Genomic DNA, 16,237 nt, shown 5'->3' on the forward strand with positions numbered 1-16,237 from the left:
GTGTATTTTTCTTGTTGTCAGGTGGCAAAGACGGTTGCAAGTGCAGGTAGGCTTTTTTCTGCAGCGGTTGAACCAATCCAAATCAACAATCAAAAGCAGGGTCAAACAACAGACTTGCATCAGGCAAGCGACAAACAAACTTTCAACGGCAAAAATCACAATCTAAATCCAGAGAACTAGAATGAGATATAAACCAGACAGCGTGCACAAAATACAAAGGCTTGGTATTGTCATGAGTAAACTCAGAGCAAGACTTCATGTTGTGTATGTGTCCAGGCTATTCACGTGTGTGTGTGTGTGTGTGTGTGTGTGTGAGACTAGTTGTGTGATCAGTAGTCAGGTGAATGTAATAGTGGCTGCAGATGATGGGAAATGGACTCCAGATCGGCCATGTTGTGATGACGTGGTGGATTCTGGGAATCAAAGTCCATGGCCGCTTCATTTTCAACATCTTGATGGTCTTTAGGGTTAAATTGTTCGATCACAAAGCATTATTCGTACTGCGTGTTGAAAGACACTTGTTGAAAGTTCAAGCTCTGCATTTTGTGGTTTGCAAACCTTTAAATGATTGTACTAGACATGGCAGCTAACAAGTGACTTTGAAATGAGTAACTCTGAGAATTAACTAAAATGTGCTATTCAGAATGGCACATTTTTTGCATAATTTGTTTAATATTTCAAGTACATGCTTTAAAATGTAGAACTTTTAAGGATACATTCGTTAATTAAGGGCCCTTGGAACCATTTCTGATTAGGAAATACTCTGTTGTACAGTTCTACAAAAAGCTTAACAACTGAAGAACCATTAAGCATTGAACTAGGTGTGTTAAAGAAAGAAACCTAAAGTGTACTGTGATTAATGATATGCTATATCAGCGTGAGTACATTAACAGTTTGTACACACACGCTCAGAGCAAACGGTACTAAGCTATACCTTTGAAGACGTAAACACTCTTCACTATAAAGTTGTGTCCTTAGACGTGCAGTTAATAAGAAGCCCCAGAGGGCACAGTGTACCTTTATTATATAATCTATTTAAAGGTACACTAATGGATTGTTTTTGTAGGAGCACACACTATACAGTGCCCTTTAATGCCAGAATTATTGGCACCTTCAAGAAAATGAGCTTAATCAAATAGAGCTGGTTTTAGCACAACATTTTCTCAGTTAGTGATTTTTTTCCAGCAGAACACTTTTTTTTTCAAAATGATCCACAATACCACAATTAATATTTGGTAAATGTGATATTTTGAATGATATTTGGGCTCTTATTGCATCCCTGTCCTCCTCATTTTTGCATAATTTGTATACTTTTTCAAGTACTCTCAGAAAATTTAGAATCTGTAATAGTTAATGGTGTAAATAAGCATTCTTGGACATTTTCTGATAAAGAAAATGTCCCCCCCTGAGGGCCCACCAAAGAACCATTAAAGGAGGTAACAAAGAACCCAAATTATTTTCCCCTTGAATAACCCTTTTTCTAAGAGTGGAGATAAAATAAACTTTATCATGAAAACTATCATGGAAATGACTACAGTTCCTCAGTGCTAGGAGAAAATTATTTCCTCTAATTTCCTCATTGTAGAGGTCCAGTCGCTGACCTGATGCCGATGACCCCAGAGACCATACTGGTTGGAATGACCATCGCTGTTGTGATGTTTCCCCTCCAATCCCTCCTCACCTTCCTGTTCAGAAAGACCAAGAGCAAGGCATGAACGTTCCCTACTGTATCACATTCTACTTGTTATGTTTCCGCTTATCAAAATGGATAAGAAATGTGCTCAAGAAAGCTCAAGTTAAAATAATGCTGGTTCTTTTACTTCTCTAATCAGATTACTTTATCATAATGTGTACACAGAGCTTTATTACTGGGTTATTATTGTTCCAGGTTGCCGTGGAGCTCTCTCTGCCTCCTTCCCCCATGTCTGATATTGTAGAGATGGATGTGTACTTCAGCCACCCAGATATGTCCTGCGCTTCCTTTTTGTCCATGCCTACAGGCCACGAGTCCTCCACACATGAAGGATCTTCCCTTGTGAGACTTAACTATTTTTAGATGGTTGAACATGTAAGGAGTAAAACACTTAGGGGTGTGCTGTTATAGGAAAATAATCAACAGCAGGGTGGTGTAATGCAACCTGATGCAAAGTTGCAACCCTGAAGCTGAATATTTTCCAATAATAAGACAATTTTTTTAATTCCTCTTATTCTACAGCAATTTGCCAATGATTATTATTTTTTTATTTATTAATGAACGATAGATCATATTTTTATTCATTTATAGTTACATTTAATGTTGTGAAACCTCAGAGAAACAAGTCCGTTCCTGTCCTCACTTGCATTGTAGCAGATATAAACGGTCGCTGAAGTTAATAAGACGTGAAACGCAGCTCGTCATATTACCGAGAAACTGCAAAGTGTAAACACCTCTATCCTGAAGACTTTCCTTTGGTGGGAAAAAGCTCTGACACTGGAGACTCCTTCCAAAAAATGTTAAATAAATGTCTCCTTACAGAAAACTTCATAATAACAATGATTATATGTTTTCCTTTATTTAAATAACACCACGTTTTAAAATCCATTTATTATTAGGTTTAGATTATTTGACTCATCCACCATACAAGTTTTTATAAACCGACTGTTACTAGAAACATTAATATAAACTATAGAAACATAAATATAATATAATGATTTGCTCTGCAGATGAAATTACTGTCGTATCTACTGTTATAGAAAAATTGTCAACACCCTAAGACCAATCAGAATCGAGAATTCAACATCACTATGGTATAACATATTTAAGATGGCATGGAGGTTGATAAACAAAACACTGAAATGTTTGCATTTTTTAAGGAGTCCTTGGAGAGCCCAAAACTGGAGTCGGAATTTTGGAACACTTCACACTTTGGGAGTGAAAGGTACAAGAAAGACTGTGTTACTGCGCTTGCTACTCTCATTTAACAAGTGTAAACTAAAAAACCTGCGCTGTTTAGTCCTCGCTCTAGCAGAGTGGACCAGTGGACATCAAGCGACAGCATTTTAGGCCTTGCTGAGGTGATCGGACCCACACGGCTGTTGAAGAGAAAAAGAGCGCTTCTTCAGTTAAGACTGAATTCTCCAACATCTGAATGTTCAAGCTCTGAAGATAGCAGTTCTCCATATCTGAAGAAACAGCAACCATCGTTCTCTGGTATGTTATGAAAGGAATAGGACACTTGGTGGAGTGCTGTTATAAGGAAATAATCAACTGCCTCGAGCCAAATGCCTCGAACTGTTTTATTACTCTTATACCCCATCAATTTGCCAACGATTACAATTTTCAATAATGAATTGTTGAGTGATGCGTGATAAATTTTATCCATTTATTGTTACATTTAATATTGTGGAACATCCATTGAACTGTTTTATTACTCTTATAGATAGTGGTTCTCTCACCAGCCTCTCTTTTTTTCTCATTATTTCAAAGTTAATATTACAAAAACAATTCAACTTGTCATGTTATCAAGAAATAAGCCTGTTAATATAAACCTTCTGACCAATCAGAATCAAGCATTCAAGAGCACTGTGGTATATATATCTTTATCTGACATAAATTATTTCCGAAATGTTACATATTTCAGTGAGAATTGCAAGATTTCTTGAAATATTATTGCAGGAGAGGAGTTGCAGCCTGTATCTGCAGATCCTTTCTTATCCAGTGCTGCTTCCTCAGGGCCAAGTACATCTGATAGTGGCCGATATTCACCCAACGAAACTGTTCTATCTGACACGTGAGTGCTACATCTCACCACTACCTACATATTAACACTACATTACCAAAAAGTTGTAGACATCATATGGTTTTGTGGTACACTGAGCTTATGCCAACATTGTGAACATCTTCCCCAAGCTCAAGGTGCACTTGTGTTTACTCTAGACTGGAAAGTTCCTCTAGTGAATGGATGGATCTGAGTGTGGAGAAATCAGATTGCGACACTGGTCTTTATAAATCCCACTGTTCCATGTCAGTGTGTAGTGTGGCCAGTACCTTCCTCCCCAGTCTTCCCCCAGACTCCTTCAGCACCACCTCCACCACACACATAGGTGAGATTATTTGACTGTGTGGCTTAAAAGGTTATGTCAAGGAAAGTTTTCACCACAGGAACATTCGTCAGAACCCAGAAACTTTTTCAGGAACTTTAGAGGAGTCACCACTAGCGTAACTAAGCCTGTTGTTCTAGGAAACTTATAGTTTATAAGCCAAGTTTCACAGCAGCAACCATTTAAAACCTCAGAAAGTTTGGTTGCGTCCCCACCAAAGGGTTAGGGTTGGCAGAGCCATTGTTTAGTTCACAAGACAGGAACCTTTTAGGAACTCATCACTTTGGATGCATCTCCACCAAAGGAACTAAGGCCATTATTTTTTTTAGTTCATAAGGAACATATTCACTTCAGCAACTTTTTTCTTCAGAAAGTAACAAGGGCTGTTGTTCCAGGAACATGTAGTTTATAAAGCATGTTTCACTTGGAACTTGGAAACTCTAGGTGTGTTTCCTCAAGGAACCAGAGACATTGCTTCAGGCATACATCGATTTTAAGGAACCTTTTCAGGAAATTAGGAGCTGTAGACATGTTTCCAACAGAGAAATCAGGACCATTGTGCCAGTATCATTTTTAGTACTTTAGAACTTTGTTTTTTCCAGCAGAGGAACCACGGTCATTGTTCCTGTAACAGTTTAAGTTCTTGAGGGGCATTTCCACTGCAAAAACCTCTTCAGAAACCTTTGACATGTTAACACAAAATGAACCAGAACCATTGTTCCAGGAAATGTTTTGGTTCATAAGGCACCGAAAAAAATTTCCAGGAGCCCAAGAACTTTATCAGGAACCATTAACATATTTCCGACAAAGAAACCAGTATTGTTGCAGACCAGGAACCACAGAGTTGGAGATTCCTTTAGTGAACATGTGATTGGTCAAGCACATCCATTACAGGATGACCAACTTGTGTTTAGCTAATAAAAACGCTGGTTTCTGGGTTCCTGCAGAAGTTCCATCAATGCAAACATGCCTTATGTATGTGCATTATAAATCTATACATACAGCTGTAAAAAAAAAAAAAAAAAAGTATAAGAAAAAAACTGTGATATGGCCAATCCCCAGGTGTGTCTCGCAGTGGGCCAGGTCTGGTGCTACCATCTTGGGTGTTGGCTGTGGCTTATCTTCTTGTGGCTGTGCTCTTGGGAATGTGTCTGACCTTGGTGGGCTTATACGGGAGCACCTTCTCCAACTCGGTGCTCCTCATGTGGCTCACTTCGGTCCTGTCAGCCTTCTTCACATCAGTCCTGGTCCTGGAGCCTCTCATGGTTAGTGTGGAAATGCTAGCAATGATGACTCATAGCATTATGTATATGAGATGGAGCATTTTTGAATCAAGTATTTCTTTCAACTTTTTGGCCTGTGAAGATTTACCTAAAGCATCAGCTGTAATTTTGTTCTACGTTTCTACAGATATGTGTTCGGGCCATGTATCTTGCCTCTGTGGTGAAACCAGTAGATCCAGAGGTGGAGGATCGGTTGGTCCAGGAGACTGTAGTGATGAGGATGGGGAAGGATCAAGGGGTTAAAGTGCGTCCTCTCTGTGGCTACGGCCTGCTGCATGCTAAAGAGGAGGCACGGAAAGTACGAATTCTCAGAAATCTAATGAAGGTGTGCATTAAATTTGTCCAATTTAGTTTTGACATACACTCTATAGGGATCTTTGGTCTGTCCCTCTGAGGAAGGGGTATTCAATGAAAAATTTATGAAGGATTAGCTACATAAAATTCCTAGCTTTCAGCAGTTGACTGAAATACTTTGCTGGGTCCACCCTCTGCTCTAAGGAATCTCTTCTGTGTAGAGCCTCCTTTAAAATCTTGGAGTCATTATCCATTCAAAGACCGCTTGTCTCATGTCATGCTTACCACATAATAGTTTTCAGCATTAGTGTGGTATAATAACACAATAATCTTATAATAATTTTATAAGAGTTTGCTCTGCAAACTAGTCCTCAAAATGCCTGACAATTTTTGTATCTTGTTTTTCCCCACCTTATCCAGAACTGCCTGATCTACATGCTGTTCCTCTTGGTGGTTCTCATGATGAACTATCAGGATAATATCCAGCAGATGAACAGCAGATTGCTCCACCCTGCAGTTAAACGTTCAATCATCTCAGCCTCGCCAGGACATCCTAACCTTACAGCCCTATCAGGGTGAACCACCAAACCACTAGCGTCTCTCATTTCCAGGCTGCGTTTCCACGGCAGCCATTAGTGCAGTGATTACTAGTCTTAGTCTGAGTACAACCTTCTGCTTGAACATTTCTATTCAGCCTGTGAACCAGCTGTTAGTGCAAGAAAAACTCTTAAAGTCACATAGAACTTGAATTAAATGGTGCTTTCAGATGAAAATCATTTTCAACATTCATGCTGTTAACATATAAAGTTGTGAGAACACTGTTGCTAGGCAACTAGGGAATATGGAGGCTGAGCATAAATTGGCTAGCAATTTAGTCTTTCAGGTGGAAGTGGGCCGTACACTTCTGTGTTTTCCTCTAAGCACTAAGCTTCCGGTACTCCACTTTACCCATGCTTAGCCACAGAATCAAATGGACTATCTAGCTAATAATAACAGTATTCTTGGCTACACACTCAAAGTAAGTGGACAATAATTTCACAGTGTAGACTTCCATGGAGGCTTTTCTTCAATTACTGTACCTGCATGAGTGGAAAAAAAATAGAGAAGTAAATAACAAGCACGCTAGCACAACACAAGAGCTTGCATTTTACACGCAGGACAGAAACGCTTGTTAAAATGTAAGCATACAATTTTGTATTAGATAACATCACCTCAGCGTGAGAGTATAAACCAAAAATTCCTTCTGTAAATATTAAACATCTCGTTACAGAAAACTTCACCATATCAACAATTACACAAGTTAAAATCAATTTATGGGACGCATCAGTCCCTCTGTAAGTTGTCACTATAGAAACAATAACGTATTAGAATGATCACCTAATATAAACATGCGATTTGCCTTGTAGCCGTACCTAGCTGTACTATTATAATTAATCAGACCGTTCAAAAATGATAAAATATATTTACATTCCAAAAATGAGAGTACTAGCGCTTATCGTTCTCCACTTCGAGCAATACAGACAACGTAAACACAGACTTAAAGGTGGAAATGACATAACCATCGGGAGTATTGCTCAACTGTAATCAAATGCTAATCAAATTTCCTTGGGTTCTGTCATATTGAGAAACATGAACATTGCATCACAACTCATGAATTCTATCAGACTTCACTAACTGAATACCACAAGAGAGGTGGAACCTTATTGTAAATAGTGTGAAAACATGACTCTGTTTAAATTCAGTTCAAAATAATTTCTCTATATTCAATAGAAAAAAGCTTGAATACCAGAATTTATGAATATGCAAATTAGAAAACTTCCCCAAGCCCTACACACACCACACCTTTTTGTTGTAAACCACATGTTGCATGGCCTGCATTTGCATATTGGAACATGATTGGCTCTTATATTTTATGATGCAATTCAACGGATTTTCAGTATTTCTTAAAAGAATACAGAAACCCCGCTGCAGTCAGTGCATTAAAATTAAACTTCTTTGAAAGGATTTAATCAGTGAAATTGTTTAATAAATGTGGAGGTGGAGCCTAAACTAAACTAGCTGATGAATGAGGCTAACATTTTATTCTTTTTTATGGACAATGCAAATGCAGATAGTGACCCAAATTGACACCAAACCACTTGGGGATATCAACATTTTTCTCTGATTACTAAAAAAGTCAGTAAATTATGCTGAAATTACAGTTAGCATCAACTGTTACAAGAATTTTCATGGTTTCTGCCATATTGAGAAACATCATTGTATGACAACTCATGAACTACATCAGACTAGCAAAGTTGTGAATACCACAAAAGTGGACTGTTTATATGGAAAGCTTATTGTAAATAAGGTTATTTTATATTACTACATTTTAAATGTAATCATTAAAAATGCAATAAAGTTTAGGGTGACTTTATTCGGGAAGTGCAGTAGGCAATGAGGACTGGCATTTAGCACCACTGCACTAGTGCATACTGATTGTGGAACTGAACTATAGTGATTTGCATATTATACTTTACTGGATGTTTAATGGAATGAATTATTTTCTCATATAGGTGGACAGAAGTGTGGCAGTGGATGGACCAAAGCTTAACAGCACACCTCCATAAAAATCCCTCCCTCACTCTGATTGGCTTAGCACGACTACAGAGAATGAAGGCAACAAGCTGTGAGGATCATCAATTGCAAAATGGCTCACGGTTTCACAACTCAAAGATCAAAATGTGTGTCAGAAATGAAGGTGTTCTGTGAAGGCGTTTTGAATAACTGAATTTTTTTTTTCCAACCTTCTAAGATTGTGGAGGGAATACCAAAGACACAGTGAATCATGGCCAGATGTTGATGATGTTCAGTGCTCAAAATTCAGGACATCTGAGACAAAGACACCAAAGCAACAGTACTACCTCCCTCCTCACCTGGTGAGTCATCTCCATTACAGATGTGGAAGGATAGATTTTAGGTCAAGCCTTGAATTTACAAAATGTTCAGCTTTGGTAAAGCCATAAAATGTTTCCTAATGTACAATATCAGAGGTGGACAAATCATGAATTCTTTAGTAAAAGCTCCAGTGTGCTGTCCAGTCCCATGGTTTGGTTGCCTGGAAACCTAATTGCCTAGGATAAAAAGTAATAGCTAATATAATGTAATAACACACGGCAAGCTAGTTAGCTAGTTAAGTGCATTAGTACAGACTAAGAGAAACAAAGGAGTATGTAATTACTATCTTCTTTTGAACAAATTTATAATACAGAGCATAATGTTTGCGTCTTTGACAAGAAGTCAGCAAGGCATTGGCTAATGTTTCAGCTTTGAGAGTTGGAGTGATCTGTGATCTGCGCATGCTAATTAATCCAAATAGCAAAAACCGTTCTACCATCAGCCAACTTGTGCTTCAGTTGATGTGTGTAGAGCAGCAGGTAGTGGGATTTAGCTTTAACATGTAGCTTGTTCTGTAGCTACATTATCATGTTTAAATATACAGTACATTCTAAATGTAAACTTTCATTTTGTAAAAATCAGTAAGGATTAGGAGTTGTTGTTTTTTTTTTTTTTCTGGTCATGGAACCTTCTTGTTTCCCAGGCATCTACACATTAAAAAAAAACAAAAAAAAAAACATTATAGCATACATGAAATATTGTCTGGGATTTGTCACAATACTTTCAGCAAGCATGAACTAATAACTCACATTTACATACCTAACTACAGTAGATTAGTATTAAAGCTGAAATGTTTTTCTGAACATCGATTTGTCTCCTGCTAAGGCCGTGGTCCACAGCACAGTCATGTGTCTCCAGTGAGACCGACGAGATGTTGCTCGGAAACAGCAGTTTCTTCACCAGTCACATCCTGTCAGGCCTGAAACAAACACATTGGATCACAGCAGAGTGAGTTTCTCGCCTGAGGACATTGTTACAGCTCTTAAATTGAATGCTCACAAGAGTTTTTTTTAAAACCCAATCTCTGTCTGTGGACAGAAATTTCAACAATTCCCTGTACTGAGCAAAGAATAGAAAACATGTTGCCTTGAAATTCACTTATAATTGAAGTCTAAGGGCAGTTGTTGAACATGACAATGTAACACAAATTCAACTGAACAACTATTACATTATTATTATTATTATTATTATTATTATTATTATTAACAATAAAGATCTTAGGATGAGAGAGAGAAGGAATATCAACTTTCTGACACTAAAGATGTAAAAAGTAATAAATAAAAAAAAATCTAGTTATTTACATTTTCCTAAATGTCCTGATGGATCCATGTGACATCAGACTCTCTGTTACAAAGTGCTGACACTGGAGACTCCTTCCAGCTGCTGGTAAAAAAAAAAATTATTAAAAAATGAATTTAATCAACACCTTCTAATTGAGTAACCAGAATTGAGAATTCAGCAGCATTGAAAAAAAATAGAGATTAGATTAAAAAATACTGGAGTATTCCTATATTTGTGCTATCATCTTTATCAAACCCAGTTCTCCTTTCTGCTCTAGATGTACTTTTTAAATTCTGTACTTAGTGCTGCTGCTCTTGCTCACCATTGCTCACCGTTTATAACGAAACATTATATATTTCAGGATGCAAGCCATGTTAGTTGAGTTTACTCAGTACCACAGAGAGACAGGGATGTTCCTGCCAGTCTCCATACTGCTGGAGAAAACACAGACACAGCGGATTCTCTCCACCATCTCCATCCAGTCTTTTCATATCCCAGGCTCTTTCTCTGGACTAGACTTAAACATCGCCATAACGGTAACAGAAATCATGCAGATAAACTTCACCAATACTGGGATGAAATATTTCTTTCAACCTTTTGGACTGTGGAAAAATACAGTGTATGTGAAAAAGCCATATATATTTGTATTGGTTAATTTATATTAAAGTACCTAAATTTAAGCCAAAGTACCCAAATTGCACCAACAAGGAAAAGATTAAGCAGGGTTTAGAGCTAATTAAGTATTTGCCCACAATTTTTAAATTGTGTTAATAAATATCTTAAGAAATCTGGGCCATATTTTGATTTGATTTACAGTATGACCACAATATATCATGCTGACATTTGCATGTTTGGCTGTGAATACACTTAAAAAAATATATGGGATGACATTTAAAGCCATTATTAAATATGGCACTAATAATTAAATAAATTCATTAAATTTTTTTTTCTCAAAGACTGAATTTTTGCAATGGACAAAATTATGAATTAAACTTGAAGTAAACTGTAAGTATCACAGATGAGTGCTCGGTCAGCTTATCCTTCAAATCATGAGCATTTCTGTTGTACAGGAGAGTGCACTGAATTAACAGTAATACTATTTTATTTTATTACACATGCAATCACCTATTTTGAGTTGCTGAATTCATTAAAAAAGCCAATGTTTATTGGCTTTTTTAATGAATTCAGCAACTCAAAATACCTGATTGCATGTGTAATAAAATAGCCTATAGCCTGTGCAAACATTATGACTTCATTACCGCTATTTAATATTTAATTAGTATTTATTTATTTACTTAATTACTTAATTATTGATTTAACTAGTTCTTATTTTGTATCTCACGGCTTTAGCAGAAATGTAAAGTAATAGGATGCTGGATCAAGTGTTTTTTATAATCTGCTGAACAATGAGGGTGGAAGCCATATTCTTATAATAAACTTTTTGTTTGTTTTCTGTAGTCAATATAATATAATATAATATAATATAATATAATATAATATAATATAATATAATATAATATAATATAATATAATATAATATTCACTGCAATTTCAGGAATTTTAATGTGAGTTTAAAGAAATGGAGCAACAGGATTTTGTCCTCCATCCCTAAAGATAGTTTTTCAGGCCATGTAACGAAACTGGGCAATAAAAGTTGTGTATGTGTGTGTATGTGTGTAAGTATGTAGAGAGACAGTGGAATGTTGTTTTGCTCTGTTCTTTTGCTAGGCTCTACTGCTGATCTTCTCCTTGTGTTTTCTGAGTGCCGAGGTTTGGAGGATGCTCAGAGAGCGAGCTCAGTACCTAACCCAGGGTTGGCATCTCTTCCAGCTCTTGATCGCTTTACTGTCCTTCTCAGCAGCTTCAGTGCGCTTTTGTTTCTTGTCCACGGCCACCACATGCCTTTCTGTTCATGTCTCCCAGCCTGACACCTTCACTGGATTTCACAGCATTGCCGCTTTAGCCAAGAGTTCCTCGCAGCTCTCGGCTGTGTTACTGATGCTGCTGGTTCCACAGGTAAAATTGACAGCAGGGGCAGGAAATTGTTTGCTGTTGTAGGCAGTGGAAATGGCAGTTACTGATATTACAAAAATCAGTGGAACATTTTATTATTACTTACTTATTATTCGAGCTTACTTATTTTGTCAAGTGCCCTGTGAATAATTAAACGAATTTACATAACACAATATATAGACTAATATTAGCTAACTCAGTACCTTAATGTTATCTAACTTGCTAGTCTACTTGGCTGGTGGTTTAATAATACAGTGTAAAAGTTAGAGGTATACCTCAGGCTTCCACAAAATATAATATAATTAAAAATTTTAAGGTAACAATTTGATATTTGACAATACAGCTGAATTTACTATAACACAAAACAATACAATTCAATTTAGTAGCCTCCAATCTATATGAGACCAACATAGTTCTGAATCTAGCATAGACCTACCATTAATTCATGATTTATGATGACAGGTCATGTGACAGAAGTTTCATCACACACTCTTAAACATCGCTCCTAAAAGAGAAAAAAACAGAAAAAGCTAGACAGGTGTTTGAATCATTTGAAGAATAAGAAACTCTAATAAGAATTTGTATGGATTTCTTATCATAGCAGGTTAGTCCATCCTGTTTTTGTCACCGGGTGTTTGGGCCCCTATTTGTGCCTCTCTGAATTTGTAGTAGGAAAATAAAAAAAACAGGCACGCAATCTGTGATACACAATCATTTCAGATTAAACAGTGCTTGTTTGTTGCAGATGGCAAGTTCTCTGCAGTTTGTAAGAAGATGGGTGGTATTCGGAAGAGTTCTCCATCTGGCCTGCTCTGAGATCTGTGGAGTAGCCCTCCTGTTCGTGCTTCTGCTGCTTCTCTTCTCCCACACAGGCAGCTTGGTATGTTACTTTGTAATACTTGGACTGTTACATTCAATATAATGCTTCTAAAATGCTTGCAATAACAAACAAGTCTGACTTTGCCATGATGTGACATTCTTTTCAGCTTTTCTCAGTTTCAGTGGAAGGCTTCAGGACTGTAATGCAAGCTAGTCAGACTGTGATGTGCTTGTTAAGAAATCGAATAGTTTTACGGCAATTGTCTGAGGAGCATCCAGTGCTTGGGCCCCTATTCTGCCTCACTGTATTTGGGCTGGGGTTCTGGCTCCTTGGGCGTCTATGTGGAGCCGTATTACTGCATAGGTACAAGACTATCCAGGCAGAAATGTACCGGCCATCCATGGAACCACAGGACTATGAGATGGTAGAGTTTCTCATCAAGAGGCTCAAGCTATGGATGGGGCTCACCAAGATAAAGGAGGTATTAACATCTTTTGTCATCATGTAGGTCAAGAAACTAATTGTAGCAGTGTATTTTACGCTTGATTGTACTCTATGCTTGTATTCATGTCATTCCCAGTTCAGACACCGAGTAAAGTTTGAGGGCATGGAATCACCACCTTCCAGATCATCCCAGTGCTCCCAGTTGTCCAGCATCTCCTCGCCCATCAGTCCTCCAGGGCCTCGTCTGGTGTCCTCTGCTTCTTCTCAGGTCTCAGAGTCTTCCACCCTCTCTGAGAGCCATGAGGTCCAGCAATACCTGGATCGCTTGCTGCCCTCCGTGGACAGTCTCCTTGCTGGTTTTGATCGTGTCAATCAACTGACCGATGATGTCTTGAACATTGAGCAGCAGCTTCAGAAAGTCCAAAGCAGAATTGTCCAGAACAGAAGGAAGCAAAGCGAGCCACAACCACAGATGCCCCCAACCCCAAAACTGGCAAGACCTAGCCAATCTTCCCTTTGCATGGGACTGAAGCCTCTTCGGTCTTCTCATGATGGTATTCCTGAAGTCCCCCCTCGTCGCCGTGCTACCCAATCCGAGTCATCTCTCCTGGGGCCTTCTGCTCATCTCATGACTTATCTATCAGCAGCAGGAAGGAGGACTTCTCAGATAGCAGACCCAGAGATTAAGGGTTACCCTCGACGAAGAGCCTGGCACTCAGGATCCTGTCACTCTGCAGATACCATTCAAAGGTTCACTAAGTCTCAAAGCCCTGGGGCCATTCCTGTAAGACCTCGCAGTGAAGAAAGGGATTGGACTGAAGCAAGTGAAGGCATGCCAATTAAAAAAAGAGCCTGGCACTCTGATCCCTCTGAGATAGAAAAGGACTAAGTCTGTTGTGTGTGTTCTACAGACACAAAATTTGGTAGAGTTCACTGGTAGGGGTAAAAACTTTTGTATTCTTTAAATGTGAACAGGAAGTCAAGTAAGGAGCAAGAAAGTGGGACATTTATGCTCCATCTTTTTTATACCAAAGAAATTAACCAGTTCTTTGGTGTACCTATCAATCATTTCTGTGTTCTAGTTAACTTGTACTGGTACATGCCTTATTTTAACTCCCAAATAATTTCTCAGCACTGTGACATTTGTACCACAAATTTATGCTGTTCATACATGCAGCTTAAGGGACTGTTAAAGAATGTGTTGCCTATATATTTTTTAATTATAATTATCAGAGACCCTTAAGCTGGGGTTTGAATTATGGGATGGATAAATATCACATTACTATGTTTATCCCAGAACAAACTCAGGACAAATGAGCTGGATATCATTAAGACATTTCTTCCATGATTTTTTTTTTTTGGTAACTTTTTTTTTTTCAGTCATGCTTTTCTTAATGGCTGTTCCTACCAAAAATAAAAAAGTGAGTACACTGAGTAAAAAAGACAAGACTCTTGAATATACAATTGAATAAACACTGGGATGATGTTGTTTGGACAGTGAACATCTGGATCTCAATCGGCAGGAGCAAAAACATGAGCACAAAAACTGGCCTAAAGTTATACATATTTTTCATGTCTGTCTGATTATAGCTTTGCTCAATAAATACAATCAGATCTTTTGTCATCAACTGTAAGTTGCACAGAAAACTATAGCCATATGGTGAAAACATTCTGCAGTGTAATTATGATGGGTCGGCCGTGTGAGAACATCCTGAAAGCATAGCTGTCAAAACAACCTCCCTCTTGTTTGTAAGGTGATATTTGAGTGACACTAATGTAAACTCAGAGTGGGAACAAACTAACTGAGGAAGAGCTGTCTCTGTTAAATATCTTAAGGTAAATTGGAATTAGGTGTCACATAGAGACTGCTTAAAAGTAAAGCTGACAAAATAATTAAGTATATACAATGTATGTCGGGATACTTAATAAGAACCCTGAGGGCTGTGAGCTGAGAAGACAGAAAGTTCTTTATTTTTAATACAGCCTCATTAGAGTGTATTGCATGATGTTACTGTTAGATATTACAGTGCCTTTTGTTATAGTAAGCTGTTGGAGTTAGTGCATAGGGTTTAATACATGGCCCTCACATCATTATTTTGAAAAAAAGAAAAAAAAGGCTCCTATTGCTACCAGCAAAAGCTCTGACACCAGATGTGGAAATCAACCTGATGCTCCAGACAGTGACACAAGCAACCATGTAATATTTAAACTAGTCACGAACAGGGGGAGGTCTCAGCATGAAAGACGTGATGGTTCAGAGTTCTGTTTGGAAGCTTGCACATCATCATCACTCAAAAGACACATCCCTCACCACATGGCACAACTGCACCAGTGGGAATCATTTATTACTCTTGCTAACTCCATAAACTTTATAATTCAGAAATTCATTTCAGCACAATGTTATCTCTGATGCTGTGTGGATTTATCAGTGCATGATAATGACTTATGATTGAAAGGCAGATAATATCACTGTCATGAATGAAAGACTTTAAATGCAAGATTTTTCAAACCATGGACTGAATTTTGTAAAAGGAAATACTGTTATAAGCATTTTACCACTTACATTTAAAGTACTACATACAATTAAAGCATTTCAGTATATATGTATGAGAGGAAAACTGTTCAAGATTGTTGAGCAACTTTTTTGATTATGAAAATGTGACATCTGAATGCTTTCATTACTACTGTAAACCCCTGGATTCACTTATCTCTTAGCTCTCAGATTCATACAGTCACATTATTTTATGTGCAAGAATGAACAGAATTAATACTGCGTCTTCATCTTCGATGAGGGAAAAATATTAAAAATATCGGCTTAATTTCAAAGCACTCTACATTAGATTGTAACTGTTGTAGGTCATTTGTTATTAACTATTTTATTGCTTTGTCTGTTGGTATATTTAAATATACTCTGGACCTAAATGAAAAATTAATGGTACCGAATTTAATCATCATTGTCCAAACCTACACATGCCACTGAACTAAGGTTATGAACATTCTACTGGTCTACTGTTACCTCATTGTACAAGAATAGCAAACACTCCAAGGCATTGTTTGCTTAGTTGTATTTTCCATGTTGTAACGGTTA

General features: G+C 37.7%; 1 protein-coding gene across 1 annotated transcript in view; it reads left to right on the forward strand.

Moving 5' to 3' along the window:
* Nucleotides 1-16,229, forward strand: part of pkd1b (polycystic kidney disease 1b) — a 42,021-nt gene extending 25,792 nt beyond the window's left edge. The window contains exons 26-42 of the mRNA XM_026915333.3: nucleotides 1,586-1,709; nucleotides 1,889-2,035; nucleotides 2,854-2,918; nucleotides 2,994-3,190; nucleotides 3,656-3,770; nucleotides 3,917-4,083; nucleotides 5,143-5,345; nucleotides 5,491-5,688; nucleotides 6,078-6,232; nucleotides 8,210-8,322; nucleotides 8,449-8,572; nucleotides 9,417-9,539; nucleotides 10,234-10,408; nucleotides 11,601-11,888; nucleotides 12,631-12,765; nucleotides 12,872-13,186; nucleotides 13,286-16,229. Of these exons, the coding sequence (XP_026771134.3) occupies nucleotides 1,586-1,709; nucleotides 1,889-2,035; nucleotides 2,854-2,918; nucleotides 2,994-3,190; nucleotides 3,656-3,770; nucleotides 3,917-4,083; nucleotides 5,143-5,345; nucleotides 5,491-5,688; nucleotides 6,078-6,232; nucleotides 8,210-8,322; nucleotides 8,449-8,572; nucleotides 9,417-9,539; nucleotides 10,234-10,408; nucleotides 11,601-11,888; nucleotides 12,631-12,765; nucleotides 12,872-13,186; nucleotides 13,286-14,038 (3,397 nt within the window). The 3' untranslated portion in view covers nucleotides 14,039-16,229. The remainder of the gene's footprint in view (nucleotides 1-1,585; nucleotides 1,710-1,888; nucleotides 2,036-2,853; nucleotides 2,919-2,993; nucleotides 3,191-3,655; nucleotides 3,771-3,916; nucleotides 4,084-5,142; nucleotides 5,346-5,490; nucleotides 5,689-6,077; nucleotides 6,233-8,209; nucleotides 8,323-8,448; nucleotides 8,573-9,416; nucleotides 9,540-10,233; nucleotides 10,409-11,600; nucleotides 11,889-12,630; nucleotides 12,766-12,871; nucleotides 13,187-13,285) is intronic.
* Nucleotides 16,230-16,237: the final 8 nt, after the last annotated feature.

Source organism: Pangasianodon hypophthalmus, chromosome 12 (assembly GCF_027358585.1).
Source record: "Pangasianodon hypophthalmus isolate fPanHyp1 chromosome 12, fPanHyp1.pri, whole genome shotgun sequence".
NCBI lineage: Eukaryota > Metazoa > Chordata > Actinopteri > Siluriformes > Pangasiidae > Pangasianodon > Pangasianodon hypophthalmus.